Source organism: Onychostoma macrolepis, chromosome 24 (genome assembly GCF_012432095.1).
Source record: "Onychostoma macrolepis isolate SWU-2019 chromosome 24, ASM1243209v1, whole genome shotgun sequence".
NCBI classification, from domain to species: Eukaryota; Metazoa; Chordata; class Actinopteri; order Cypriniformes; family Cyprinidae; genus Onychostoma; species Onychostoma macrolepis.
The window spans coordinates 5,186,524-5,214,459 of record NC_081178.1 but is presented as its reverse complement, the minus strand read 5'-3'; the positions used below and the strand labels follow the sequence as shown (position 1 = coordinate 5,214,459).

At 36.7% G+C, this 27,936-nt stretch overlaps 2 protein-coding genes across 2 annotated transcripts in view; one reads left to right on the top strand and one right to left on the bottom strand.

Annotated features, from left to right (window-relative positions):
• The window catches only part of agap3 (ArfGAP with GTPase domain, ankyrin repeat and PH domain 3), a 171,436-nt gene extending 170,207 nt beyond the window's left edge, over positions 1-1,229 (bottom strand). The window contains exon 1 of the mRNA XM_058765033.1: positions 269-1,229. Coding sequence (XP_058621016.1) covers positions 269-635 — 367 coding nt within the window. The 5' untranslated portion in view covers positions 636-1,229. The remainder of the gene's footprint in view (positions 1-268) is intronic.
• Positions 1,230-7,687: 6,458 nt separating this feature from the next.
• Positions 7,688-27,174, top strand: rb1cc1 (RB1-inducible coiled-coil 1). Its single transcript, XM_058765550.1, has 23 exons — positions 7,688-8,018; positions 9,764-9,895; positions 10,615-10,741; positions 11,044-11,214; positions 11,463-11,665; positions 12,337-12,769; positions 13,881-14,051; positions 14,389-14,573; positions 14,738-14,924; positions 15,554-15,635; positions 15,739-15,803; positions 15,908-16,011; positions 16,159-16,285; positions 17,015-18,951; positions 20,755-20,932; positions 21,531-21,639; positions 21,797-22,070; positions 23,468-23,519; positions 23,619-23,666; positions 24,731-24,789; positions 24,873-25,000; positions 25,389-25,459; positions 25,875-27,174. The coding sequence occupies exons 2-23, from the start codon at positions 9,825-9,827 to the stop codon at positions 25,950-25,952; spliced, it is 4,860 nt and encodes a 1,619-aa protein (XP_058621533.1). The 5' UTR covers positions 7,688-8,018; positions 9,764-9,824; the 3' UTR covers positions 25,953-27,174.
• Positions 27,175-27,936: the final 762 nt, after the last annotated feature.

The window sequence follows — 27,936 nt, the reverse complement described above, 5'->3', positions numbered from 1 at the left end:
TGCATTTCAAAGCAAAAGCAAAATCAAACCTATTTTGTGAAACTGGTATCACAACTAAATTGAACAGCATGCTACACTGAAACATTGTATTGCATATTTAGTGATCACAAGTCATCTTGGTGGTCTATCAGTAGCCCTTGATTAGGATGATTAGAGATGTGCACTCATTTATGTCGCCTAGTTTTCATGCACCATCTGCTTTTGTCTTTACACTGACAGACAATACAATGTTTCATTGTGGCATCTTTTAATCTGGCCTCGCGCTTACCTTCAATAGAGATCACATGCTCGCGGATCTGGTTCTGGAGGGCCAGGTCATCGATGCGCTCGATCAGGTCGTATATTGCATAAATGTTCGGGTGGACGGACTCGAACCGATGGATCTCGGCTCTGATGGCTGCTGAGTTGGACAAAACGAACTGGGAGCCCGACGGGCCGGACTGCGCTGCAGGGCCCGATACGGTTCCCGAGCCAAACTGACCCGCCCCGGAGCTCCCGGACGATCCGGATCCGAACTGAGGCGGGGGAACTGGCACCGGTGCCGGTACCGTACCCGGGGTGGGCATGGCGGGCTGGGACTGCTGAGAGATCCCGGACACCGACACCGAGACCGGGACGCTCGATTGGTAATTCATTGTTGTGGATCTAGGAACCGCTCACGGGAATAATAGAAACGCCGCGTTTGGAATGATTTGGAGAGCGCGCGAGGAATCCGCACTGCACACTCTAATCTGATGAAGAACGATCACAACTATAAGTGACGCATCAAATGGGTTTCCAACAATCCGCGCGCCTTGCTCATAATACCAAAACTTCAATCAGCATCATTGTTCCCAGCGACGAGCTCGCTCTTTTGCGCGTGTCCTGTCCTTTTTTTGACAATGAATGTCTTTCAGATGGACACACCTTTGTTTTTGGGCGATCTTCTGGACCGAATCTCTCTCTGTTTTGCTTCCCAGCCTGAAGCGAACACAATGAGGCCGGTTATCGCAATGCGCCCGAGTCCATTGACTGACTGAATGCGACGGTTCTACTCTAAAGTCATAAACACGTTTGAATCCTCTTTTGGTCCAAGAAGTCCCTCCCCGGCCCCCACCTCCATCAGCTAGATGTGGAAAGTCCGAATCTTTTAGCGAATCGGTTCGCTTAGTGAACCTGTTCGAAGAGTCGAATGACTGATTCTTTTTAGTTAGCGCGCAGAAGTGTTTCCAGAACCCCCTTCGCTGCATTTTACATTTAATTTGTATAATAAAATAGCTAATTATACACCTCAAGGTAGGCTACTGTCACGTTAGAGATGTTTCGCACTCAAAAATGTCTAGGCTATTGTATTTTTTCAGGAGTGTAGCAATGTATGAAGCACAGCTCACACAGAATTCCCTTTTAAACCAAGCAGATTTCTGTTTTTCGTGAACATGAGCGAAATCTGCGTGGACTTTTTCGCCCTCGCGCGGATTCTTTGAAATGACTGAATTTCGACGCCAGATTTAACCGATTAACGGTAGTGACTGCATTTAGGCTAGTCTATATAAACGGTGATATCTAGTTTGATTCTAATTATAGGCTACAGTAAATCTAAGCACATTATTTTTAGAAATAAAAACAAGCCTGTTCAAGTCTATTGTTATTTCCAAATCAGATTCCCACCGTTGTTTTGATTCTCACAGCTTTCATTTCAAATGTTAGCCTATTAGAATAACAATATTATTAGAATTATTGTTCCCTATTTTAATTAGCTTTAATTATTAAATATATTATGTTCCTATCTTCCAGTCCTATTAAAGTCATGTTCAGTGATTTACAAACGCTTCGCGAGTCATTTGAACCAAATCATTTCAAAGATTCGGCTCATAAGAACGATTCGGACATCACTACCATCCATTGCGACGTCACACATCACGTAACTGTGCTTGAAATGGGGGGAGTGAAATTCGATTGGATGTTTAGGTGGTGTTGGTATAGAGCAATTGATGCTTCAGTATTATGTAACCAGATCTTTTTCTTGACAGTTTAATGCTTATAATTGTTCAGTCCTTCACTGACACACACAACAAGTAGATTCAGTGACTGCCGTTTCTGATCGAGGGTTACAGCCTTGGCAATATCAAAAGACCATAATTTACAGTAGCTATAATACATATTACATCTCAGGCTTGACAGAGTTATTGTTGGGTTTACTTCAAATAAAGATGTGATTGTCTGTCCACTGTAAATGTAGTATCAGGGCAATCTCTAGGATTTCTTCTGACAAGATTCATCCTTGCTTTAAAGTACTGTAATGTTATCAGATAAATACCATGGTTCTGAATGATTATTATAGCTATTCATTTATCATGGTATTTTCATTTTATGTTAATGACACAATATATGGTTCTGCCATATGTGTTCAAATAACATCTGGTGTAGTGTAGGCCTATGATGCCATATTCATGGTTTTTAAACAGGAAAATCCCAAGGATAAAGTGATTTTTAAACTTTTGAAGCATTAAGTAAACATTTGAATGGGTAAATAACCAAGATGTTGCAGTTTAACCAACTAATACTGTCAGTATCGATTATTTATTCCCGGGCTTTGGGAAGATCGCTTCTCACACTGTTTTGTTGAATGGTCCCATTGAGTCACTTGTTAGGTATCATTTTGTAACGTGATTAGAATTGACACAATCTCTGCATCTCACTTCCACAGGGTTTGTGCTGTAATCTGCTTCATGTTGACATTTTCTTCCACTTTTTATACCACAAATGACTTGCTCTGTGACTTATATGCTACAGCTGAAGTCTGCACACATGTGACAAAAAATGATGGCAATAAATATTTACCTCAAAACCGATACCTAAAAGTTAAAGTTAGGCAGAAAATCACAATAGCATTTTTTATTAACACATCTGAATAACAATTCACACAGATACGATTAAGATAAGATAAAATAGAAGAACCTTAATCTTAAAATAAGATTAAGGTTTTTTTTTGTAACTGATGCAATGTTTTCTCACACTGTTTGTGGTATAAAGTTCCTCAAAATTCCTATTGCCTTATTTATTAATATACTTCAGTCAGAGAGTACATTGCAACATAACAGAGAACATAAGATTCATATGTTTATACACATTGGTTTAATAAATACATATGTCATATAGACTGGATAGTTCATTTTAATGAACATTAAAATTTAGGACTCAAATTACATGACATTTTTTCAGAATTTGTTGTTATTTCGACATCTGAGACCATTTTATTATTTTGTGTCTAATCTGCAACATTTACAAACATCTCAGTGTGTATATGTGCATGTAGGCTATGTTGTCTGAGATAAAAGAAATGCTGTGGGCTTTATTCATATTCCATTTTATCACGAACACTTACTTTGATCTTGAGAGAAATCTTGCGGCATTAGATTATTTCCCACTTGAAACTAGTGAGAATAAAATTCACCGAACTTTATTAATTAAGATAATGGAGATTCAGTGCAGATGAATCTAAGAGGAGACCCACTTTTCCTTAGATAAACTTATGGCTTTCAGCGTTTTAACATCCACTAAAAAAATGCTGATATTGCACTGATCATGCAAGAAGTTACGCAACACTTATGAGATTCAGGCAATAAAGCACTCAGCATTTTTCAGCATTATTTAAACTCAAATCTCAGAGTCATTTTTTTTTTTACATCATCTCTGAGCTTCATAAGCTCCAGAATGAAGATATTGAAATGAAGCAATTCATCAAAAGACCTAAACTCCCCGCTGACTGTCATTAAAGGGTCACCCAGGAAATAAGTTATAGCCAGTAGCCCTTATTAATAGTTACTGGGTTAATCCAGAGGGGAAGATTATGGTAATTTTCAAACGATTCTGTATTCAAATGTACCGTTTGTGAAATATATTTGGGATTAATTTAGATGCAACTGAGACAGGGGACATGAGATTTGTCAAGCTAGAATGGTGCAATCCAGTGGAGACATCTGTCCAGAGATTGATTGGCAAACTTCACTGAGAGCAAGTAACCCAGTTCAGTGCGATTCAGAGTAGTGTGTCTCCATCTCTTGGTCACATGTGAAACTGTAAGACATGTTTTTTTTTTGTTTTTTTATCACAGTAAGACATTTTTATCACCCAGCTGTCATAAGGAAACACTAGGCCTACCAAAGATATGCACATGACCCAGAACGTTATTGATGCTCTCTACTCCTCATAGATAAAATTATAGTATGTTTGTCTTGAAATAACTGACTGACTAATTCCAAGCATCTCGTCAGATTTTTATTACTTTCGTTTTCAGATACATTACTAGAAAATGTCCTCTATCTTTTGTTTTTAAGGTATATATGTGTGTTCGGTATTATTTATCAGGCTTGTATTATTTGTCTATATAAAAACTTTAGTGAAAACAAATCTAGCATCTTAATGCAACAGTATTGCTTCTGAAATCAGCTCTGCACTGTGTGCCAGTTTATTACGGTGCGCTATATTTATTTTGCAATGAAATATCAACCTCCAAATAGCATTTAGATCTTGATAACATAATATAGAGGTTCTGTGCAAATATTAAATCTAAAAACTCTCATATTTGTACTGCACAAGAATTTAAAGGAATTGATGGCTGACATTTTTCATGCATTATTTATACTTCGAAGCTCTATGTGTAACTTTAGACACTATCTATCTATCTATCTATCTATCTATCTATCTATCTATCTATCTATCTATCTATCTATCTATCTGTCTATCCATCCATCCATCCATCCATCCATATATCCATCTGTTTGTCTCTGTCTATTTACCTACCTGTCCATACATCCATCCATCCATCCATCCATCCATCCATCCATCCATCCATCCATCTATCCGTCTGTTTGCCTCTGTCTATTTATTTAACTGTCCATCCATCCATCCATCCATCCGTCTGTGTCTGTCTGTCTGTCCATTTATCTACCTGTCCATCCGTCCATCCATCCATCCATCCGTCTGTCTGTCTATTTATCTACCTGTCCATCCATCCATCCGTCTGTCTGTCTGTCTATTTATCTACCTGTCCATCCATCCATCCATCCATCCGTCTATCTGTCTGTCTGTCTGTCTGTCTGTCCATTTATCTACCTTTCCATCCATCCATCCATTCGTCTATCTGTCTGTTTGTCTGTCTATTTATCTACCTGTCCATCCATCCATCCGTCTGTTTGTCTGTCTGTCTATTTATCTGTCCATCCATCCATCCGTCCATCCGTCTATTCGTCTGTTTGTCTCTGTCTATTTATCTACCTGTCCATCCATCCATCCATCCATCCGTCTGTCTGTCTGTCCATTTATCTACCTGTCCATCCATCCATCCATCCATCCGTCTGTTTGTCTATTTATCTGTCCATCCATCCATCCATCCATCCATCCGTCTATCCATCTATTCGTCTGTTTGTCTCTGTCTATTTATCAAACTGTCCATCCATCCATCTATATATCTGTCTTTCTGTTTAATGGATAGTTCACCAAATAAATGAAAATTTTATATATATATTACTCACCATCATGTCAGTCCAAACAAGTATGTATTTAATACTTTTGTGTAATATAAAATATCTTTTTTTTTTGTCTGTTTGTACAATGATAGTCAGTTTCTGTGTTGTTTTGACATAATTATAATTTTCCCCTTTCTTTTTTTTCTTGTTATTATAAATGTACAGAAAGATTCATGCATATTGTTTTACATATTAATCATATTTTCATTTGTATCTACCATTCATTCATCAATTTGTATATTTGTTAATTGCTTGTTTTTTATCCAACAGTATCTTGAGGATATATAAGTAGGAATTTCGCAGTCTGTTCAGTCTGTTTGTCTGTGCACCTGCCGATGAAGAGCTTGACGTGACTTGACTTGAAATAACTGAGTTTCAACCCCTCACACCTTCAAGGCATTTGTTGCCAATATTTCAAGTGCAAAAGTCTCTAGAAAAGTAACAGTTGTTAACCGCAAACAGTGTTACAGTGCTGTACGGATGGCATTTGTACTGACACTGTTGCTGATAACACATTCAATTGCATCACAAGACATAAAGGCGTTTGGACTATTGGAGTAGTAAGCATATCAGGAAACATATTCCAGCTTTGACATTAATGTGAATGTTCACATTCTCGGTGTGTAGAATACAAAGCAATGGTTCATGGGTCCTCATCATTCTCAAAATGACTTCCGTCCTATTTTAACCGAGAAGCCCCCTAAAGCACAAGGCAGACAGATTTGCCATGAATATAATATAATATAATCCCATGGGTTTCAACTTTGAGTAAAAGACCTAAAGGCCAAAAAAGACCAAATGCTTATTAAATATTTCTAGATTTAATAATATTCAACCTCATGTCTTTCTGACAAGTTAAACAGTCAGTCTAAAATGAAATAAGTGATTTTTTAAAACTAAGTTATTCTATGTGTTTCTGTTTTTCATTTTAATTTATTTACCCCATATGCTTACTAAATTCCTAACATTTTTTAAAAAATCTTTTTTTTTCTATTTCGTTGTGTTTCTGTTGTAAAGATTTAAATATATTTAAAAATAGATCAATTGACAGCTAATTGGCAACTAGATGAGTTTAGCATTTACAGGTTGATAGCATGTATTATTTAGGGAAAATAAATGGAAACACGTTATGATGTTTATGAAATATGATGAAGGAATCGAGAGAATTCAAATAAATAAATATACTTTTGTTTAACTATACCTAAGTAAACTATTTATTTATTTATTTATTATTGTTTGTTTATTTGGACGATGCACATTAATATTGGTATTATATATAGGTGTTATGTAAATGTTCAACCAATGTCAATAGTGTCCCTGGATAAGTTCATGTACACCTAAACCTATAACTGTACACTAAGCCAAAGAATAACATTTGTACAACATAATTCCAGTCTATACTTGACAGCAGTGGAAACCATGTAAATCACTTTGGATAAAGCATCTGCCAAATGCATAAATGAAAATGATCAATTTAGTTAGGCCTACTCTTGGGGTAAGACGAGGGGCAGCTGATTTTTTCATAACGCACGTTATTAAAAAAATAAAATATAAAAGTGTAATTTATGTAAAATACTAAATCAACTATTTAAATAATAACAAACAACAACAACATTCAAATAAAATAATAAATAACATTTAAATCTGTAGGTTATGTCTTAATTTAGTTTACTCAAAATTAACTAAAATGTTAAAAATAAATAAAAATAAAAATTCACAGTCAAAGTCAAAGAAATACATCTAAGATTGTATCTAAAAGTAATGCTTATATTACAGTTTATTTGAAAATTGGGATATAGTTGGGATATCACAATAGCAAAAATGACTATTGTAAAATGACTCAATTGTAGGTTATGGAGAATAATAAAGAATTTAATAATAAACACTACAATCAAACGACACAAATAAACTCGATAAAAGTATTTATCGTACTTTAGACGTAAACAACACAACAAATAAAGTCTAAAACAGTTTTTTCCCAACATTTGTTCAAACTGTTCCCACACCTTGTCATTACAGCAGACAGTTGCCCTGAAGTGTCTGATCTCAGATCACCTCCCTCATAACTCCAGCAGCACTCCGATTCAAAGCCAGCCTTGTAAAAACTGATCCCAGACCAGCGCTTTACTGCTGGCCGTTGCCCTTCCCAGAATGCACCTCGCTGCGCAGTGACGACAATAACAAAACACAGCAGCAGGAGAAGCAGCAGCATTAGCGGAGCCTTGCACAACCCTGCGAGAAAAAAACTCGATGACAAAACTCCGATCTTATTACCGCTCCTCCTAACCTACATATCTTGAAAGATGAAACACTAGCGAATTTATACCAGCTCGTTCTGGATGACTTTGTGCGATTTATGGGAATTAAAAACAAAGGCCCGTGTTTGGAGTGATGAGCTTTAGCCTGTTAGCCCGACAGCTTCAACCTCTAGCTGACAGAAACCTCCACATCTCAGCCAAAAACAACCTATTAATCTGCTTGCATGCAGAGAATGGACTGAAGACAGCTCAGGTAAGACTATCTGATACATTTGAAGGTTTTTTATATTGCAGATGTTGAAGTTTCAAATCAAGTACCGGATAATTTGAGGCTGTTTGGGTCACTAATACGGAATTCTGCCACAAACTATAATTAGATAATGTAAACAAAAACAGGTTAAGGTTGTTGAACGAGGATTAAGTGGTGGTTTAATGGGTTAGATCTCATGTAATCTGATACTGATGAGGGTTTAGCGTCCTGGTGATGGTTTGAGGGAAATTTGGACGTACTGTCACCCTGCCTAAATAATGATCAGGGCCTTTCAAACAACTAAACAAAGACTTGTAGCCTTCAGGAGTCTCCTATTTTGCAGAATTGTTTTAGAAAACAAGCTGTTTAAGATCATATTTTGACCTAGAAGATCAAGTTTCAACTATTTAGCCAAGGGGAAAGCTGTCAATCAATTTTTACACATATTATAAGTTGTGACAAACAGACTAATATAAATTGTGGTCTACGTTATATTCGATTAAAACAATATTGGTTACCCCTGTGGGCCACAGAAACCATGTGCTATTCCTGGTATCCACACCTTATTCCTTGAATCCATAACAGTTGCTACAATGCATCCTGTCAAAGTTTTACACCCGTTTATGGGAAATTAGAGTACAAAGGGTCTTTTAGCGTGTATTGATGGTGTTTACCCTCAGGGAGCAACATGACTCAGCCTTAATATTCCCAGAGTTGGGACACATGGCCATGCTGGTCTGTGTGCGGTTTTACAGAACTAACCAATCATAGAGTACAAACAACCACAGAGATTTATACAATGCTCTTGTCATAATCTGAAAAAGTTTCTGTTTTGTCAAGGCCAAGAATGAAGTCCCTCATCACTGTGATTAGCCGGTTATCTGGGGGTTTTCTAGCTTGTTATCTACTGAAACAGTCATGTAGGGCTGTTGTGGTTTCTAGGTTATGTGTGCTTGTATAGATGTCTCTAAAGGCCTTTTAAAGTGTAACCATTTATTAACCCCATTTTGTTCTATGTATTATCATTTTAAGTTAAGTAAGGCAAGAAACTACAGGCAAAACCATTGTTTTTTGTTTTTTTCATGCACTGGTCAGATTTGTGATTTTGGGCTATTTTGCTTCCATACCTTCTTTCAGATTAGTGGAAAGAAAACATCCAAAATACACATTTAGGTGTTTTATTTTGTTACACTTTATCTATTTGTGTCTTTAGATTTAAATTACAATACACATTCTTAAAGGCTGTTTTTTTCTTCTCATGTAGTGAGTCAGAAATCTCCACTTACATAACTGAACTTTACTGTTTTATTCCTATTTATATTCTGAAGGTTTTTACTGAGAGGTTTAATATATTATTCACCTGATTTATTTCCTAAAAGCATGACACAATTAATTTTTTCTGACTGATGACAGTAATTTCTGATTTATGGAGTGATGATAACTATCAAAAATGCCCTCTGTAAAAAATTTGAACCTGGCATAATTAGATTTTTGTTCTGGAAATGTATGCAAATTAGTGTATTTATAATTACACAATGCATCACTTGCATATTTAAACATAACATTACAGAAACTTGTAGTGCAAAATTATTTTTAACATGCTTCAAATAATCAACTGGGGAAAGCATATTAATATATGTAAAAAATGTGTCTTGCCTTAAAATGTTAATCAAAGCAGAAATCTTCATCATCAGTAATAAGTTTTGTTGTTAACTTGAATTATGTGCATTTCATTTATTTTCGATCAGATAGCCATAATTGACTAGATGAACAAATCAAGCTGGAGGCAGGCTCAGCGGAGAATTCAACATGAAGTTGTATGTGTTTCAAGTCAACAATGGAAGTACATTGACATTTGACACTGAACTTGCTGTCCAAACGTAAGAGAATTTACTGTTTTTAAGAAAAAGTGAATGTTTAAGGCCTAATTTGTTTCCACCTTATTATGTGAAGACATTAGGTTCTGCTGTTTTACAGAACATACTGTATTGTGTGCATAACGTCTTGACATTGTTTAACATAGTTAATGTATGAGATATCATGAACTGACATGGAACTATAACTTTTGTCTAGCGTTTATTAGTATTTGTTAATGTTACTTTGTAGTTTCATAATGCAATAATAACCAATGAAATCATTTGCAACCTTTAATTGATAGAAATGAACAAAGTCGGCTAAATAACTATTGACACTACAGTAATGTTTATTTTTTGTCTTCAAACATCCTGAAATTAGCTCAATGAGTTTGACTTTAAATTGGTCTGAATTTACATGAGTTTACATACATACATATATTTACATATTCATGAGAAACCGCATTATATTGAGAAATATATAACACAGGTGGTGATATGTAGAGATGCAACGTACTAATTTATTCATTGCATTATTCCAGTGTAAATACCTGTATAATTCTATGATGGTTAAGGTGCAAATGTAAATTATTATTATTATATTATATAAATCTTATCAATTCCTGAAAAGTCCAAATTCCATCAGTAGTTACTGTATTCTGTTTGTCTGCAGATTTGGTTCTAAATTGAGTCCTGATTTGTTTTACTGGGTTACTAAAATGTGTTGTGCTTTGTGCCCTTTATAGTGTTTTGGACCTTAAACATGCCATTCAGGCCAAATATAAAATTGCAGTCCAGCACCAGGTGCTGGTGGTCAATGGAGGGGAGTGTATGGTGGCAGAGAGGCGCGTGTGCAGCTACAGCGCCGGAACGGTGAGTAACAAGCAAAATAAAACATCCAAACAGCATTTTTGCTTTTCAACATTTGTTTAGAGGGTAATAATAGTTATTATATATGAATTATATAGCCAAATATGTAATCATTGCTGCAAAGTACTTTAGCACTGCTAAAATGTTTGACATGAAAATGGCAAAGAAGCACCATAAAAGCAGTGCGTGTAATAATTGTGTTATTTGAATAGCTTTCTGTGCATTTAAAATGACCCTGAAATATTGAGGATCTTGAGTAACATGATTACTAAATGGCAATTGATTTTTGTCTCTGGCTGCCTCAGGATACCAACCCGATCTTCCTATTCAACAAAGAGATGATCCTGTCTGACCGAGCTCCAACCATCCCCAAAACGACCTTCTCCATAGAGAATGAGATGGAGCTGAAGGTGGAGGAGTCACTCATGATGCCTGCTGTCTTTCACACCGTCGCTTCCCGCACTCAACTGGCTGTGGTACAGGCCAACTTCTGTTCTGACCTAATGACCAACCTCTGTCCTCTTAGATTTACTCAGTTTTACACATCTATGCTCATCCACACTGTGTTATAGCAATGATTTTTATGTAAGGTTTGAGTGTCATGTATATTTGAGAGCATCAATGCAAATATAGTCAAAGCCCTCTTGTAAGTGACAGAGGCTTAGATGGAAGGGTTTTTTACATTTGTATGCAAATGACTCCCATGAGGTGTGCCCTTTTTTAGGAAATGTTTGAAGTTGCCAAGAAGCTTTGCTTGTTCTGTGAGCGTCTGGTCCATGATGAACACCTTCAGCACCAGGGATGGGCGGCCATCATGGCCAACCTGGACGACTGCACCCTATCCTATCAAAAACTCCTCATGAAATTCGACACTGCTTATACAAATTACCAACAGGATTTTGAAGACATCAAATTAAAACTCACAAAGTATGACTTTCTTTCTTTCAATAAAAAGTTATTTTGTTAAAACATCAAATGTATGTTTTTCTTTTTAAGTTGTCTTAAATTTGTAGTAATTGTAAATGGAGTTTGTAGCAGATACACTGCCATTCAATAGTTTGAGGTCGGTAAGATTTTTAAAAATGAAAGAAGTCTCTTGTGCTCACCAAGGCTGCATTTATTCGATCAAAAATACAGTAAAAACAGTAATATTATAAAATATTATTACAATTTAAAATAACTATTTTCTATTCAAATTTATTTTAAAATGTAATTTATTCCTGTGATCAAAGCTGAATTTTCAGCATCATTACTCCAGTCTTCAGAGTCACATGATCCTTCAGAAATCAATTTAATATGCCAATTTGCTGCTCAAGAAACTTTTCTTCTCATTATCAGTGTTAAAAATGCTTAAATATTGCTCAATATTTTTGTGGAAACCGTGATACATTTTCTGTCAAGATTCAGGGAAGTTCAAAAGAACAGCATTTATTTGAAAAAGTCTTTTTTAACATTTTAAATGTTTTACTGACACATTTGATCAATTTAATGTGTCTTTGCTGAATAATAAATGAATAAGCTGACCCTAATCTTTTGAACTGCGGTGTATTGTGTGAATAGAGATGAATAGATTACTAATATTAATGTTAATTCATCAGGCTTGGCACTGCTGTCTCAGTCATGGCGAAGATTCCACTGCTCGAGTGTTTGACTCGGCAGAGCTACAGAGAAAGCTTGGAGAAGTCCAGCTCCCCTCACCCGAGAACCACAGGTGAAGATGAGAATGAGGATGAAGTAGGAGAAACATCCACCCAGTCCGCTATCCTCGGTCCTGCTGACAGCCAGAAGAATCGGAAGTCGCCCTCGCCAGTCTCTGCTTCAGGGGAAGCATCGTCCCAGGCATCCTCCTCTCCTCAGGACAGACTGAAGAGCAGCTGTAGTCTAAAAGCAGCTCTAGAGGAAGAGGAGGAGTCTCCGGAGAGGGGAGCCGCACCCTATTTCAATGTCACGCTCTTGGATTGGATCAACGTTCAGGACAGACCTAACGATGTGGAGTCAGTAGTGAGGAAGTGTTTTGACTCAATCAACAGGGTGAGTAATAGGCGAGTCTTTGGGAAGGAAATGTTTTGGTTAAAAATATGAATCATTCTGTAAACCTGTGGCGACCTTTATATTGTTTTGAGCTGGACAGTAACGGTCATTATGATGATGCGACTGTAGAAGTGTGTCACACAGTAGAGATTTTGCTGTGCTGTTTATATCAGATTACATATATTTATGCAGCTATTAATTGCTTCTATGACAAAGAAACATAGAGTAATGCTAAAATACAGAGTCTGAGATCAGTAAGATGATAAAAACCTTAAGAGTGTAATGTGATGCAGAATTCAGTTGTGTGAGAAGCAATATGGCATAATAACATACTATAAGAAAAATATAGGATGTGATGTCATATTTTACAATATCCAATCAGATTTAGTGTTTTAAGACTTTTTTTTCCCAGCTCAAGCATGATTATGTAATGTGACACTGTTTTTGGGCTCAAGTCAGACTTATCATTCATTATGAATAATCTTCTTATCTTTGCTTTGTTTCCATCAAGTTCCTAATAGAAAGTAAAAAAAAAAAAAAAAGTTAACCTATTTAATTCACTGTATTATCCAAATATAAGCATTACCTAATGGGTATTAATATATAAACCATGATCTGTTTCATTTCCATCAAAAATAACCATATACTGTACCTGAAACATCCAGCTACATGTTACGTAGACGTCACATAAGCTAATGTTTAAAAGTTTGTGGTCAATAGGATTTTTTAAAAGTAAATGTGCATTAAATTGATCAAAATAACAGTAAACACATTAGAAATACATTTATAGTTATAATATGTCTCAAATAAGTATTTTCAACATATATAATAATAATAATAATAATAAATCTTTCTTGAGCAGCAAATCGGCGTATTAGAATGAATTCTGAAGGATCATGTAACGTTAACACTGAAGACTGGAGTAATGATGCTGAAAATTCAGCTTTGCATCACAGAAATAATTCCATTTTGTAATATTTTTAAATGGAAAATACAATAGTGTACAAATACAATAGTGTACATCATCTTCTCATTCACAGGACACTCCCAATGAACTGTTTTACTGTCCATGATCACTCTAATTTGTTTCTTTCATTCTTTATGCTTCCAGCTCGACCCTCGGATTATCCAACCCTTTCTAACTGAATGCCGTGAGACGATTACCAAATTGGATAATCAGAACATGAAGGCCATAAAAGGACTTGAAGACAGATTGTATGCTCTTGACCAAATGATAGCAAGCTGTAAACGGTTGGTCAATGAACAGCAGGAACTTGCTCAGGTAAGCAACTCTCATTTTTATAGTCTAGAGGGGACATATTCTACTCATTAGTGTATTAAAATCTTTTCCCTGAAGTTTATGGCCATTTTCCAACCTTTGTTTTTCGCTACTGTGACTTTAAGATGTATATGTGATTGGTTAACCTCTTCAAATGTAGGTTTTGTGGATTGTGGGTTTACTGTGAGATCTAATAATTGGCACTACCCCATCCTTCAATAACAGCCTCTTTATAAACCTGTATTACATTGAGGCAGATCAACCAAACAATAAACTTCTTCCACACGTTTCCAATGTTTGAATATATCACAAAGCTGTGTTCCCCTTTGCCTTCTACTAGGGATTTCTTGCCAATCAGAAGAGGGCTGAAAACCTGAAGGACACCTCGGTGCTGCCTGACCTGTGTCTGAGTCACGCCAACCAGCTGATGATCATGCTGACCAATCACAGGAAGCTACTAGACATCAAGCAGAAATGTACCACTGCCAAACAGGAGCTAGCCAACAACCTTCAAGTTCGTCTCAAGTAAGAGCAGTGTTTTTCTTCTTCGTGGACAACACTAAAACTTGGCTTGAACATAAAGTAGTTTGGGCTTTGATTTTGGCTATTTTGAATCCATAGGGCTATGATACATATTCAAGGTGAATTGTAAGCGTTTCCTAACTGCACTGTGGTGTCTCCTCCATCAGATGGTGCTGCTACGTGATGCTTCACGCTGATCAGGATGGAGAGAAGCTGCAGGCTCTCCTGAGGCTGCTGACGGAGCTGCTGGAGCGCGTGCGGGTGGTGGAGGCGCTCAGCACTGTGCCACAGATGTACTGTCTTGCCGTAGTGGAGGTGGTCAGACGCAAAATGTTCATAGGACACTACAGACAAGTAAGAACCAGCTACATTAATTCATATTCTATAGAGATGCAGATGTGACCAGAAGTGATTTGACCAGAGAGAGAGTGAATAATATGTGACCCTGGACCACAAAACCAGTCATAAGGGTCAATTTCTTTGACATTGAGATTTATACATCATCTGAAAGCTAAATAAATAAGCTTTCCATTGATGTATGGTTTGGTAGGATAGGACAATATTTGAAAATCTGGAATCTGAGGGTGCAAAAAAAATCAAAATATTGAGAAAATCACCTTTAAAGTTGTCCAAATTAAGTTCTTAGCAATGCATATTACTAATCAAAAATTACGTTTTGATGTATTTACTGTAAGAAATTTACAAACTATCTTCATGGAACATGATCTTTACTTAATATCCTAATGATTTTTGGCATAAAAGAAAAATTGATCATTTTGACCCATACAACGTATCTATTGCTATTGCTACAAATATACCCATGCTACTTAAGACTGGTTTTGTGGTCCGGGGTCACATATGATATTTATTTTGTTTTTATAACATTTCTGCAAATTTAATTATTGTTTGTCAAATAATATCTTGGCTGGCTGTTTTATTTGTGTTTTAATATATTTTAATGTTTTATTTATTTTTTCTTCCAGTGGGCCAATGCCCTTGTCAAAGATGGGAAAAACCTCTATGAGGCAGAAAAAGTAAAAAGGGAATCCTTTGGGAAGCTCTTTAGTAAGTTTATTCTCATATTTTATGTGGTTTCTTTTAGTTTGGGAATGAACATGGACACCTGAGTGTCCGATTGCTTTGAAAACACTGCTTTTGTTTGTCTCAGGGAAATCGTTTCTCAGAAACCGGTTGTTTCGAGGACTGGACTCATGGCCACCCTCTTCATTTTGCGTGAGTCTTTGAACGTGTTTTTATCTCTCAGGATTCCTACATGAAATTTGAGGATGTTTCAGCATTAATTAATATATATATATATATTTTTTTTTTGTGTTTAGACCCGAAAGCCTCGAAAGTTTGACTTTGAGCTTCCAGATATTTCCCTGAATGACCTGCAGTATCTCAAGTCCTGTTGTCCTTCCGAGGTTCAGCCTTACCTCAGGTAAATGCCTCATACACAATACGCACATTTCTACTGTAACTTCTCAATGCAGAACTGTTTTTCTTTCTTGAGTTTTTTGAGCCATTAATCTTTATATCATGGCTAAATACTCCTAGATGATGGTCTGTTGCCTGTTTTCTTCATCAGGGTCCCCACACTGTGTGACTTTGAGCCTCTTAACCAGCATGTTGAGGTTCTCCATCAGCTGGTTCAGGCTGCACAGAGTGTGGATGAGATGTCACAAACGATCACTGACCTACTAAATGAACAAAAGGTACTTTGTGTTCAGTTATTTAATTTGTAGTACTTGTTGCTAAGTGATTGAAATATTGGATGTTATAAATCTGTCATGGTGACATGAAATAGAAATCCCCTTATCTGTTTTCTAAATGCGTTTTGTTGATCTTAAAGGGATGGTTCACCCAGAAATGAATTTAAAAAAATTACCCCATGATTTACTCACCCTCAAGCTGTCCTAGGTGTATATGACTTTCTTTCAGACAAATACAATCGGTGCTCTTCCAAGCTAGAGATATGGTTTATAAAGTTTTAAAGTTATAAAGACACAAACGCATCGCTTCGCTTCAGATGGCCTTTATTAACACCAGAGCCGTGTGGAGTCATTTTTATGATGGATGGGTGCACTTTATTGGACTTCAAAATCTCATCACCCATTCACTGCCATGATAAAGCTTGGAAGAGCCAAGATGTTTTTTAATATAACTACAATTTTATTCATCTGAAAGAAGAAAGTCATATACACCTAGGATGGCTTGAGGGTGAGTAAATCATGGGATAATTTTCATTTTTGGGTGAATCACTATGTGATTTGTTTCTTTTTGAGCTCATTATTTTTAATTAAAATGTCATAACCTGAAATGGCAGTGATGTATGCAAGGTCTGTCACGTCTTCCATTACATTGAAACTTGTACACAGTCTAATTTGACTTTTATAGCAATGTCATTTCCCACACGATTTTAACTTGTTGCATTGGCCTTATAGTTTTCCTGTAGCCAGAGTGCTCAAAGATCCACCGCATTAACACCCAGATCTGAAAGCACAACTGAAATCACCTCTACCTCCACCAAAACTTTGTCCACTCTCAGTTTAAAAGCACCGAACTGCCAACCCCTGGCGCTTCCTGGTCCCTTGGAGGACCTATCACCTGACAGCATAGATGCCCAGACTTTTGACTTTGAAACCATTGGACACCCCAATATGGATCCTGTATTACAGCAAGGCTCCTTGGACTTAGACTCGTTGGCAGAAAGTCCCGAGTCGGATTTCATGTCAGCAGTTAATGAGTTTGTTATTGAGGAGAACTTGATGTCACCTAATCCCATAAGTGATCCCACAAGCCCAGAGATGATGGTGGAGTCTCTTTACTCCTCCGTCATTAATGCAATCGATAGCAAGCGTATACAGGACACTACTACGCTTGAGAAGGAAAATTCAAAAATTGCAGCGCTCAAGCTCTCAGCGGACAGGTACCGCTCTGCTGCGGAAGAGTCCCAGAACAATTTGAGAAAAGTTAAAGAAGACCTTTATCACTTTCGAGGGCTTGTTCTGAAGGAGCAACAAGACTTTGGATTCGCCCTGAAAACAATGACCGTTGAGGTCCGAAACGCTCTCAACAGTGTCAGATACTGTCACGAGCAGGAGCTGAGAGAAACGCAACAAACCAATCTCCAGAGTTTGAAGGACGATCATGAAAAGCAGATACAAACTCTCACGAAAGAGCTTGAAGGCAATCGGAAGATTGTTCGAGACGTCCAGAGAGCAATGCTAGAATTGGAGGGGCTCGTGGAGCGCAAGGAGAAGGAAATATCCCAGCTGGAGAGTGAGAGGGAACGTTCTATGCAAGAACTTCAAGATCTTCACAAGCAAACTGTGCAGGACCTTGAGGTGAAGATCTTGAAGCAAAGTGAAGAACTGAAAGCTACATTGCTGTCCAAGGACGAACTCGCTGGGCAGCTGGATAACCTGCACTTTGAGATCGAGCACAGCCAACAGAAAATCAGTCAGGAGATGGAGAAGGCAGAGAAAGTGCACCTTCAGGAACTGGAGGCACGGTTGAAACAACAACATGAAGCAGAGCTGGAATCTCTCAGATTGGACAAAGAAAGTGCACTTGACAAACTTGTCCAGGAGAACCTGGTGAAGCTAAGAGATCTGGTGGATTGCCATTCTGCTGAACTCAAGGAACGCGAGGGACGCTTGAAAGACTTGGAGGCTCGCATTACAGAACTTGCGGACGCCCGCTGCAAACTGGAAGTGGAGATGGCTCTTAAAGAGGCCGAAATGGAGGACATGAGACTCCAGTACGAGGAGGCTAAAAGCACCCAAGAGGAGGTGTTGAAAGCGGAGCTTACTACTCAAACAACCACCTTGCAGGCGCAAATCGACATGTTGAACCAGCAGCTTCAGCAGAAGAACGAAGAGTACGAGGTGGGCCTGGCCGAGCTCCGAGCGCTCATGAGGTTAGAGAAAGACCACTGCATCTCTGAACTCGTGGATCGGCACGAAGAGGAGAGCACCCTGCTCCGTCAAGAGTTTTCAGCACTCAAGCAGAAGTCGCAGGATGCGGAGAAAGACTGTGAGGAGCGAGTCCAGAAGATCCAGCATGATCACCAGGACCAGTTTGATGCCTTACAGAGGAAAAAGGAGGATGAGCAGAGAGCTTTCCAGGAGAAAGAGCGAGAGCTAATGACTGTTATCGGAGACCTGCAGTCAGAAAACTCACTACTGTCCGGAAGACTGGAACAGGAGAGGGTGGAGGCCCTGCAGAGGACAGAGGAGGAGAAAGAGGAGGCAGTCAAAGCTGCATTACAAGAGGCCTTAAGAGACTTTCAACTCCAAAAAGAGGAGACTGAGACAAGACTGTTAGGACAAATTGAACTCCTTGAAAATCAGCTCAAAGACAGACAATCCACTGACTTGTAAGTAAATGCAAGTTTTCTAATCAGACGATTCCACAAAAATCATTCTAGGATTCAGATTTAAAGCACATAGCTGTTAAATTAGAAATGGTGCTTGTTTGCTAGTAATTGCTTATACTTATATAATTGCATTATTTATGGATTTCAGTAACCTTTAACGTTAAAGGGATATTTCAGCAGAAAATGAAAACCTTTGTGTCGTTCCAAGCATATGACTAACTCTTTTGTGGAACACAGAAGATATTTTGAAAAATGTGTGTTCCATGGTAAAAAGTTATTTACTCGCGTCATTCCAAACCTGTGTAAGGTTTAAACTTTCCTTTTAAGTATTAGCCTAGGTGTTCAACCCCCCTTGCCCCTTTTAGGCCTCAGACAGTAGCTATATTTCCATCCAAAGTTGCAAATTTTGGCTGGTGGATGAAAAAAATATGCAGTTATCTTTATTTGAAAATATTTAAACAAACAATCTGGGAAGGAGGAGTAACAGACATATTAAGAATAATTTAACAGTAAAGAAAGAAATGCATACATAAAGATATTTTCGATATTTATAACTGTTATGGTAAAGTAGAATTTTCAGCATCATTACTGCAGTCTTCAGTATCACATGATCGTTCAGAAATCATTCTAATATGCTGATTTGATGCTCAAGAAATATTTCTTATTATCAATGTTGAAAACAGTTGATAACCGTAATACCTTTTTTTTTTTTTGGATTCTTTGATGAATAGAAAGTAAAAAAAAAAACCCAGCATTTATGTGAAATAATTATTTTGTAACGGTCTTTACTGTTACTGCTTTACTGCTATTTAATGCCTTCCTTACTGAAAAATATGAATTTCTTTGAAAAATAAAATCTTTTTGACACCAAACTGGTGAATTTTTGGATGAGCTCTTTTGACTTGGGCAAGCACCCAGAACATTCACAATCCCATAGCAAACACCCACAACATCTTAGCATTTTCTTTAAAAAAAATAACGTTTTTAATGTGGTCTTGTTATTTCTGTTGGTTTGTTTGATGATAACCCCAGTTTCTTGATGATTTAGTCATGTAAAACTTAATAAATTTTGCACTTTTGTGTGAGGGAAGCATCTGCCGAGGACACAAATGAAATGACACCGAAACAATGCTGCTCTAGTCCATTAAAATGAAAGCTTCTACCTCTAACTTTACTGTTAATTAAAAACAGAAAACACACACAAGCTACATGCATTCACTTACTCTTTCTGATTTCATTCACTCTTGTGAATAATTAGCACATCAAAAAGAACCAACAAAAACTGTGAACAGTTTCATTAAAACATTTCTTAAGTATAAATTAGCAAGAAATGTGATAACCCTGTTACACGTGCCTGTAAAATAGGGATTAATTAAAAACAGAAAACAGATTTGTGTTCAAGTCTTACACCAATCCCAGTAAATTGGAGGTTTTTGAATATTTATTTATTTATTCTGGTGACTGTTTTAACACTTCAGAAAAACTGTGTTTTGCCAAGTGGTTAAAATTCTAAGCTAGTAATAAAAGGTTGCAGGTTCAAAACCTGCAAGAAGCAAACAATGAACACCTATAGAGCTCTAGAAAGAGACTAAATTGTTGTTGTTTACTTCATTAACACATGTTCCTGTCTTATTAATCATTACACAACATGCAAAGAAGTTCTTCAGAATATAACAACTTGCTCAGCTTATGAATTAGCATTGCATTTTAGAAGGAAGCATCAGCTAAATGACTGCTCAGAAGTAATTAATGGAAAGTCAGGTTGATCTCTAGTACGGTGTAACACCTGCTTCTGTGTTTCAGAGTGGGACCTACTGTAGAAAAGACAGAGACTGGTATGGAAACCAGTGCTGCATTGTCACTGGACAGTGGCCAGTGGACCGAGGAAAGGGCATCGCTCCTGGCCAAACTAGAGCTCCTGGAGCGCTCAAAGAACGAGGAGATGCAGAACCTGAAGACCTCGCTCATTGCTGAGCAGCAGGTTAGCAATATAAAGAATCTGGACTACAAGAAGTGAATCAAGCTGATGTTTTTTTGCCACTGCAATTCAAAAGTTGGCAAAACCATTGGGTCACTACATCTTACATTCAATACATGTCTTTTTATACTTATTAATATTACAAATTTAATTAAATGTAGTTGTTGCAAGTTGTTGCTGATTTAAATGTCACCAAAGTAAGATATCTAACAAGCTGACATTAAATTAAATGGCTGACATTAATAGTAATACAACACTGGATGAGGAGTTAAAATTAAACAGTAATTTGCATTGTGTGCCATTATTTTCCAGCGTAAGTGTGTATTTAATATAGCTGTCATGGGCTTGCATAATTTAAATGAATTGAATTGAATTTGCATAGCTGCTGTATATTTTTCAGCTGTTATTAAAATTCAAGAACCTAGTCATTTGGTTGCAATGAAAATTAATGAAAAATATTATAATTTAAAATAAATAAAAATTCTGAACTCGCAAAAATTGTAGATATTGTAACATTTTTTTAAATCTAAAAACCTATTAAAATGTCTTTAATGTATTATAAATGTACCCTAAAATTGCTTGATGTACTGTTTACTTCTAGACAAACTTCAACACTGTTCTAACCCGGGAGAAACTAAAGAAAGAGCAAATCATCAGTGATCTCACTGAGAAGCTCAGAAATTTGGCACAGCAACAAGAGAAGGATAAAGGTATAAAAACAGTTTTTATCTTATAGTTTTAATACATTTTCATTTGTTTTTCAAACATTTGTTACCAAACTGCACAGAAACTGTCAGTGCGATCAATAAACGTTAAAAAAGGACCACTGATGATCTTTCTCCTCTGTGTTTTGTTGTTTTCCTGAAGGCCTGATCGAAACGCTCTCTGAGGACCGTGCCTCCATCCTTCAGGAGAAGAAGCAGATGGAGGAGGAACTCAACCGTCTACGAAGCACCGTCCTCGTCTCATCGTCCTTCTTTCCGCCCAATCCCGTCACGGAAGCTCACGGTGCCTGTGGCCCCGCCTATGTGGAAGTCCTCTTGCCGTCCACCCCTGATCCAGAGAGATTGGCGTCTGTGGCTCCGTTCAAGGATGAGGATAGGGTGGAGTCGGCCGTGGAGGCCAGCATGATGACAGTGCAGTAAGCATCTGGGCTGAAGTTCACATGCGACACAGTCATACTAGAGCATGAATAGAGAATGAATAAACCCTGAAAAACTGAACTGGCTCAGTTTAGTCAAAAGCACGCTGAGGGAATGTCTTTGACATTATCCACACGATGGTTTGAAATTATTCATTTTATTCTAGCAGTACAACAGCCTGTTGTTGGCCTATGTTCTCACTCACCAGCATTCATTACTGTAAAATAATAAACCTGCACAGCCAGCTTCAGTGCTAAAAACACTGCACAACTATAGCTAAATGAGCTTTAAGAATACACTTGATTTCACATTTTACAAGTTTTGGAAGGATGAGGTTTGTCTTAGTTAAAAAGTTTTGGAATAGTTACAAAGAAGTTGATTTTTTTTTTTAATTCCCAAAATACACACATTTACATGTCAAAAACGTCTGTTTATTTTTCAAATTTTTTTTTTATTTAAATTTTTTTTCTGAAATATCTTATGAGAGAAATAAAACATCATTTTGTTAGATCAGAACATAATTGCGCTAGATTTAATAATTTCATAAGTTTTATAGTTTGTAGTTTTTGAAAAGAATTAATGCTTAAATATATTTTTAGTCAAAATTCTACAGAGTTATTATAGATTTATAGATGTATATCTACAGACAGACTTATTTTAAAAATATATATAATTATTAAATATTAAAATATTTTAATAATAGTAACAGTGGAGTTAATAGGTTATATAGTATGTATTTTTTTAACCGAATTAGTGATTTATATGCTTTTTGTAGGCAAAAATCTCATCTACAAATTTATTCTAGATTTATAGATGTGTATCTAAAGACAAACTTATTTGAAAAATGATATATAATTATTGTTTTAAAATATTTTTAAATAATAATTACAGAGTGGTGGTGTTAATTTTTCTAGTTTGTAGTTTTTAATAGAATTAGTAATTTATATATAATTCTTGTAGTCAAAGTCTACAAATTTATTATTAACACACACACACACACACACACACACACACACACGTATATACATTTATAATTGTATAAATTATATAATAATGTCTTGCAGAATGTCAGCAGTTGTTAGAAAAAAAATCTTTTATACTTGTCGTTTAAAAGTATGTAAGGAAGATCAATTTGTGTAGAGGTAAGACGATATTTTGTAGACCTTGTTTCTTTAAAGGAGCTGAACGAATGTATTTGAGAGAGGAAAGCAGAGTAGATCAGGTAGAAGAAGAAAGATGTGAGTCGAGCCCATACTGTAGGTGAGGAGACTTGTCACATTAATGAAGTTCCCTGCTCTGTATTATTATTGGCTTTTAGGAAATTGTTCCTTTTAATGCTTTGCTGAGTTAGTGAAGTGTGTAGTTTGTGACATTTATTTTGTGTATTTTGGTGCAGTGACAACCCTATGCTGTCTGAAGAGAAACAGCGCATACTGATTTTGGAAAGGGTAATTCACTTTCACACACACATAGTTAATAATTTTATTGACAATCGTTGCATTTCTTAGAAATATTTTCATATGCAATTATTTGTTATTGTGTTTCAGACTTTACATATGAAGGAGGAAGAGAACAAAAGACTTAGTCAAAGATTGGTAAATATATTTTAATTCATTTATACATGAATATGCATGTGGTTACAGTTTTGGCTCTTATATTTCATCAAAATGTGCTAATTGTATGAGAACGTCATTTAACATCGTTTAAATTGATCATCTGTATTAGTGTCATTTGTGCTTGATCTCGGTTGATAATTGACCACTTGAACGGTCAATTAAAAGCAGTAATTAGTGATGGTAAATAGAACAATACACTCAATTAATGCAGGTCAGCGATTGACACAGGAATGTTAAAGGCATTCATGTCATTTTGGAAAGAAATACTTGCAATATATTTTTTTTATATTATATTTTTTATATCTATAAGCAAAATACTGTAGATATTCACTGTACAGTTCATATACATTACATTGCTGTTGTTACGACAGTAACAACTTGCACATTATCAGCAGTTAATTAAAACACGAGGCTCTTTGATATAATTTAATTACATTTCCCCTGGGACTATTTCTGCAAATAGGTTTAATCTCTTTAGCAAAATTACAATCGCCGTCTTATTGGCCGCGAGACGCATCTTATGAGACACGTAACCCACACTTTAGAGTCCTGACAGCTCGGGGCAGATTCACAAGATGAATATAGTCTGAAAAACAGCTCTGAAATGTGCCTGAGTAATTAAGCTAGGACTGAATTTCAGCTCATTCGCAAACGAGCCACAGACGTGAAACGACTACAGACACGTTTAAATCCCACATTTCTTATTTATCATCTATTTATGTTACAATGTATTGTAGATACTCATTCTTCTTTGTCCCTATTGTGTGTTTTATGAATTTACTACCAATGGATGCTATTTAAGAGACTGTTCTACTCCTTACCACTAGATGGCACACATACATTTGTTTTAGGTACAAACTCCGTCCTACAAGCACTGAAATGGCATTTTTGAGATTCATCAATGTTGCATTTAATCAAAACTGATGTGTTGCACTACAATGTATGCGGTTTTATTTTATAACGGTTGCAGAGAGCGTACGCAAGCAACATAAACATTCACTAGTGTAAATATCACTAGAATCATCTAACAATTTGTTTTACAGATGTCTCAGAGTATGTCGTCCGTCTCGTCACGGCACTCGGAGAAAATCGCCATTCGAGAGTAAGTATTCTTGGATATTAGCGTTAATGATTTGAGCTGCCGTTTCAGCCCTCCACCTCATTTGAAAACCCCTTCTTTTGTAGCTTTCAGGTGGGCGACTTGGTTCTCATAATCCTGGACGAGAGGCACGATAATTACGTTCTCTTCACTGTTGGTCCCACCCTTTATTTCCTGCACTCAGAGTCCCTCACTGCACTGGACCTCAAACCAGGTCAGTCACACACATGACACGAATCCTTAATAAAGGGACAGATTAATTAAATATATATTTTTTTATATTAGTTTTGCATATTTGAAACAATTTTGTTCCAACAAGGTGGTTTTGCATATTTTTTTCGTTGATCTTTCCCAAGTACATGTTTACTTATTTTAATTATTCTTATTTATTAATTGTATATATTAATGCATCAATGCATTTGTAAATTGAAATGTTTTTTTTTTAATGTTCTAGGTAAAAAAAAAAAAAAAATGGTACAGAGAATGTGTTTTACTCCTCATAAAGTGTTTTGTTGTTTTATTTGACATAAAGCACGTTTTTATTGGCTTTTACTTATTTAATTTTATTGTATATCAATAATACATTTATTTATTTTTTTTAGCGACAGGAGCAACAAGACGGCCGTGGGTTCTAGGAAAAGTCATGGAGAAGGAATATTGCCAAGCCAAAAAGGTAACCGTTATTATTCTGTTATTTATGCGAATGCTCTAAATGGAGTGTTTTTGTGTAATTATAATTTCGTAAATAATTTTGACTGTATTATTGCACGCTCACTAGCCCATTTTTCCTGACATTGTCTGATCTATTTATTTAGTTAACATTGGTTATATTTGAGATGCAAATATTAAAATATATACTCAGTTCCCTTGCAAAACTTTCTAATTAAGCTCATCAGGAAGATAACATTGAATTACAATCTGTTTTGCATCTTAAAGTTAATTTGAGCAGAAAAGTGTTTTTTTTCATAATTAGCTGCTAATCATTACTGCAGGCACTTATATTAAATTATCTATTTTATTTAATTATTTTTATGTGATATTATATTACATATTTTGATTGTGTTTCTTTTGTTATTATCTGTCTCCAGGCCCAAAACCGGTTCAAAGTTCCTCTCGGCACCAAGTTCTACAGAGTAAAGGCCGTGCCGTGGAACAAGAAAGTGTAATCGTGTACAAATTGATCATATTGTAATGAGCTCAGTATGTTTTTATTGCTTTTTTTAAGCAAACTCGCTCATCCTTGGTTGTTTTGTCGACATCAGAAGACAAAATCATTTTTTCCCTTTTTTTTTTTTTTGTGCCTCTGTTGCAAACCATTTTATCTCATTTTTTTATACACAGAGGATTTGTAAATGTGGACCAAATGATTCTAACTTTATCGGGGCATTGCCTCCATGTGCGATGGCTCTGAAGCCATCACAAGAAGTCTGTAAAATGAACAAAATGTATTTGGATGTTACATATTAGTTCATCATTAATATTATGGTCGGGTTGGGGGGTGGGGGGGCACTATCATGATCAGCTTACTTATTTCAGAAGGTTATGAAAATATAAATTTATTGTAAATGTTAACAGAGGAATGGTCATGGCATGCGTATAGATAATATTTTCTTTAATTTACTTGTCTGGATATGCGTTGTAGTCGGAGGTATCAGTAAAAACCTGCTGATTGTTACTCGCAGCACAGTACGACCCGCCTGTTTATTATGACATACATTTGGATGGCCGCCGCAAAGGCTTCGCAATCTTTCAGATGCACTTTCGGAAAAAAAAGACGACGCTTTCGTCGATTCAAAAGGGAGGTTTGTGCTGTTGAAAACAAGCGTCAGAAGAAAAAGCAGCACATATCTTCCCTCTGTTGTAGGATGTTGAAATATAGAAAGTAATATTTCATGTTTGTGAATGTGTGTCTTTATTGAATTTAACGACGACATTGTATATTATTCATCAGATCACGCAGTAACAAAAAATGACTGTATTGTAAAAGAATTTAGAGTTTTCAAAACAATAAAGGTTTGATCCCAAACTCCTCACGGTGGATTGCATTACCCACAGCATCCGTTCCGAGAACTTTATTTCATGCGTCGTGGTGAGAATATTGCGAATGTATTGCAATAGTTTTCTTTGTATTATTTATTTTTTTTATTTGCCATACCTTTGGGAAACAGATGCATCTTCAATACATTTAAAGGCTTTTTTTTGTTGTTGTTGAATCCAAGTACAATAAAGCTTTGGCCTTGATGCTTGAAGATGTTTCCCATTAACATCCGCTTTCCAGTTGTGTTCGCTTCCAGTTGCGTGTCATTTTAAAGAGCTTTTTGAGTGGAAAATATACTTTAAAAGGGTTTTTCTCATTCAAAGATTTTAGACCCAAAAATATGCCCCCCCATTCAGTCTCTCCTCCTATGCAAATGCGCGCACCGCTATGATTGTAAGTACTTGTTTACATAAGTTTTGCAATCATTGCCTATTGATGCTCTTGAGTCATTGGCAACACTTCCAACCGAGCAGAACGGAAGATTTTAAAAGAATTACGCCTCTATTGTGTCAACTAAACTAATGAATAGCAAACAAGCCCATACATGTCAGGAATTAATGGGATCCATTTTATTGCTATTGTCTATCACTTACGTAACATGTTCTGTCTAAAATTAAAGCAGTGCCGAGGTACGGCGGTTGAGGGAATTATTCCCAACTTAGACGTTTTTCTCTTTCAGCTCGGTCCTTGTCGAATGTTGGCTTTTGTGGGGGCATTAGCTAGTGTCGTGTGCTAACGTTGGCACGCTCTCGCACGCAACAGACTTCAAAAGGGCTTCGATCGGGGCCCGGGAACGGTATTACCCTCTTGGAGGAGCACGGCGCACCAACATCACTTTCCCAGTTCACAGCGGGGAGCATAGCAGCTCTCCGCCGAGCCTTCGGTACCATGTGGGCCTAGGGGTGTTTCGGCAATGTTTTGCTTTATTTGCTTCGTTTAGCATAAGTCGGCTGTCACATTTGGATGGCGTTTTCATAAATTGATGGTGTGATTCGTAGTATCTCGGGACAGGCCTGAATGACTAAACGCGAGATGCTGAGGTTGCTGGTGAAGGAGAACCATGTGGAATGGACAGCCTCTCAGTGTAAATGTTTACAGCCCCCTACTGTGGA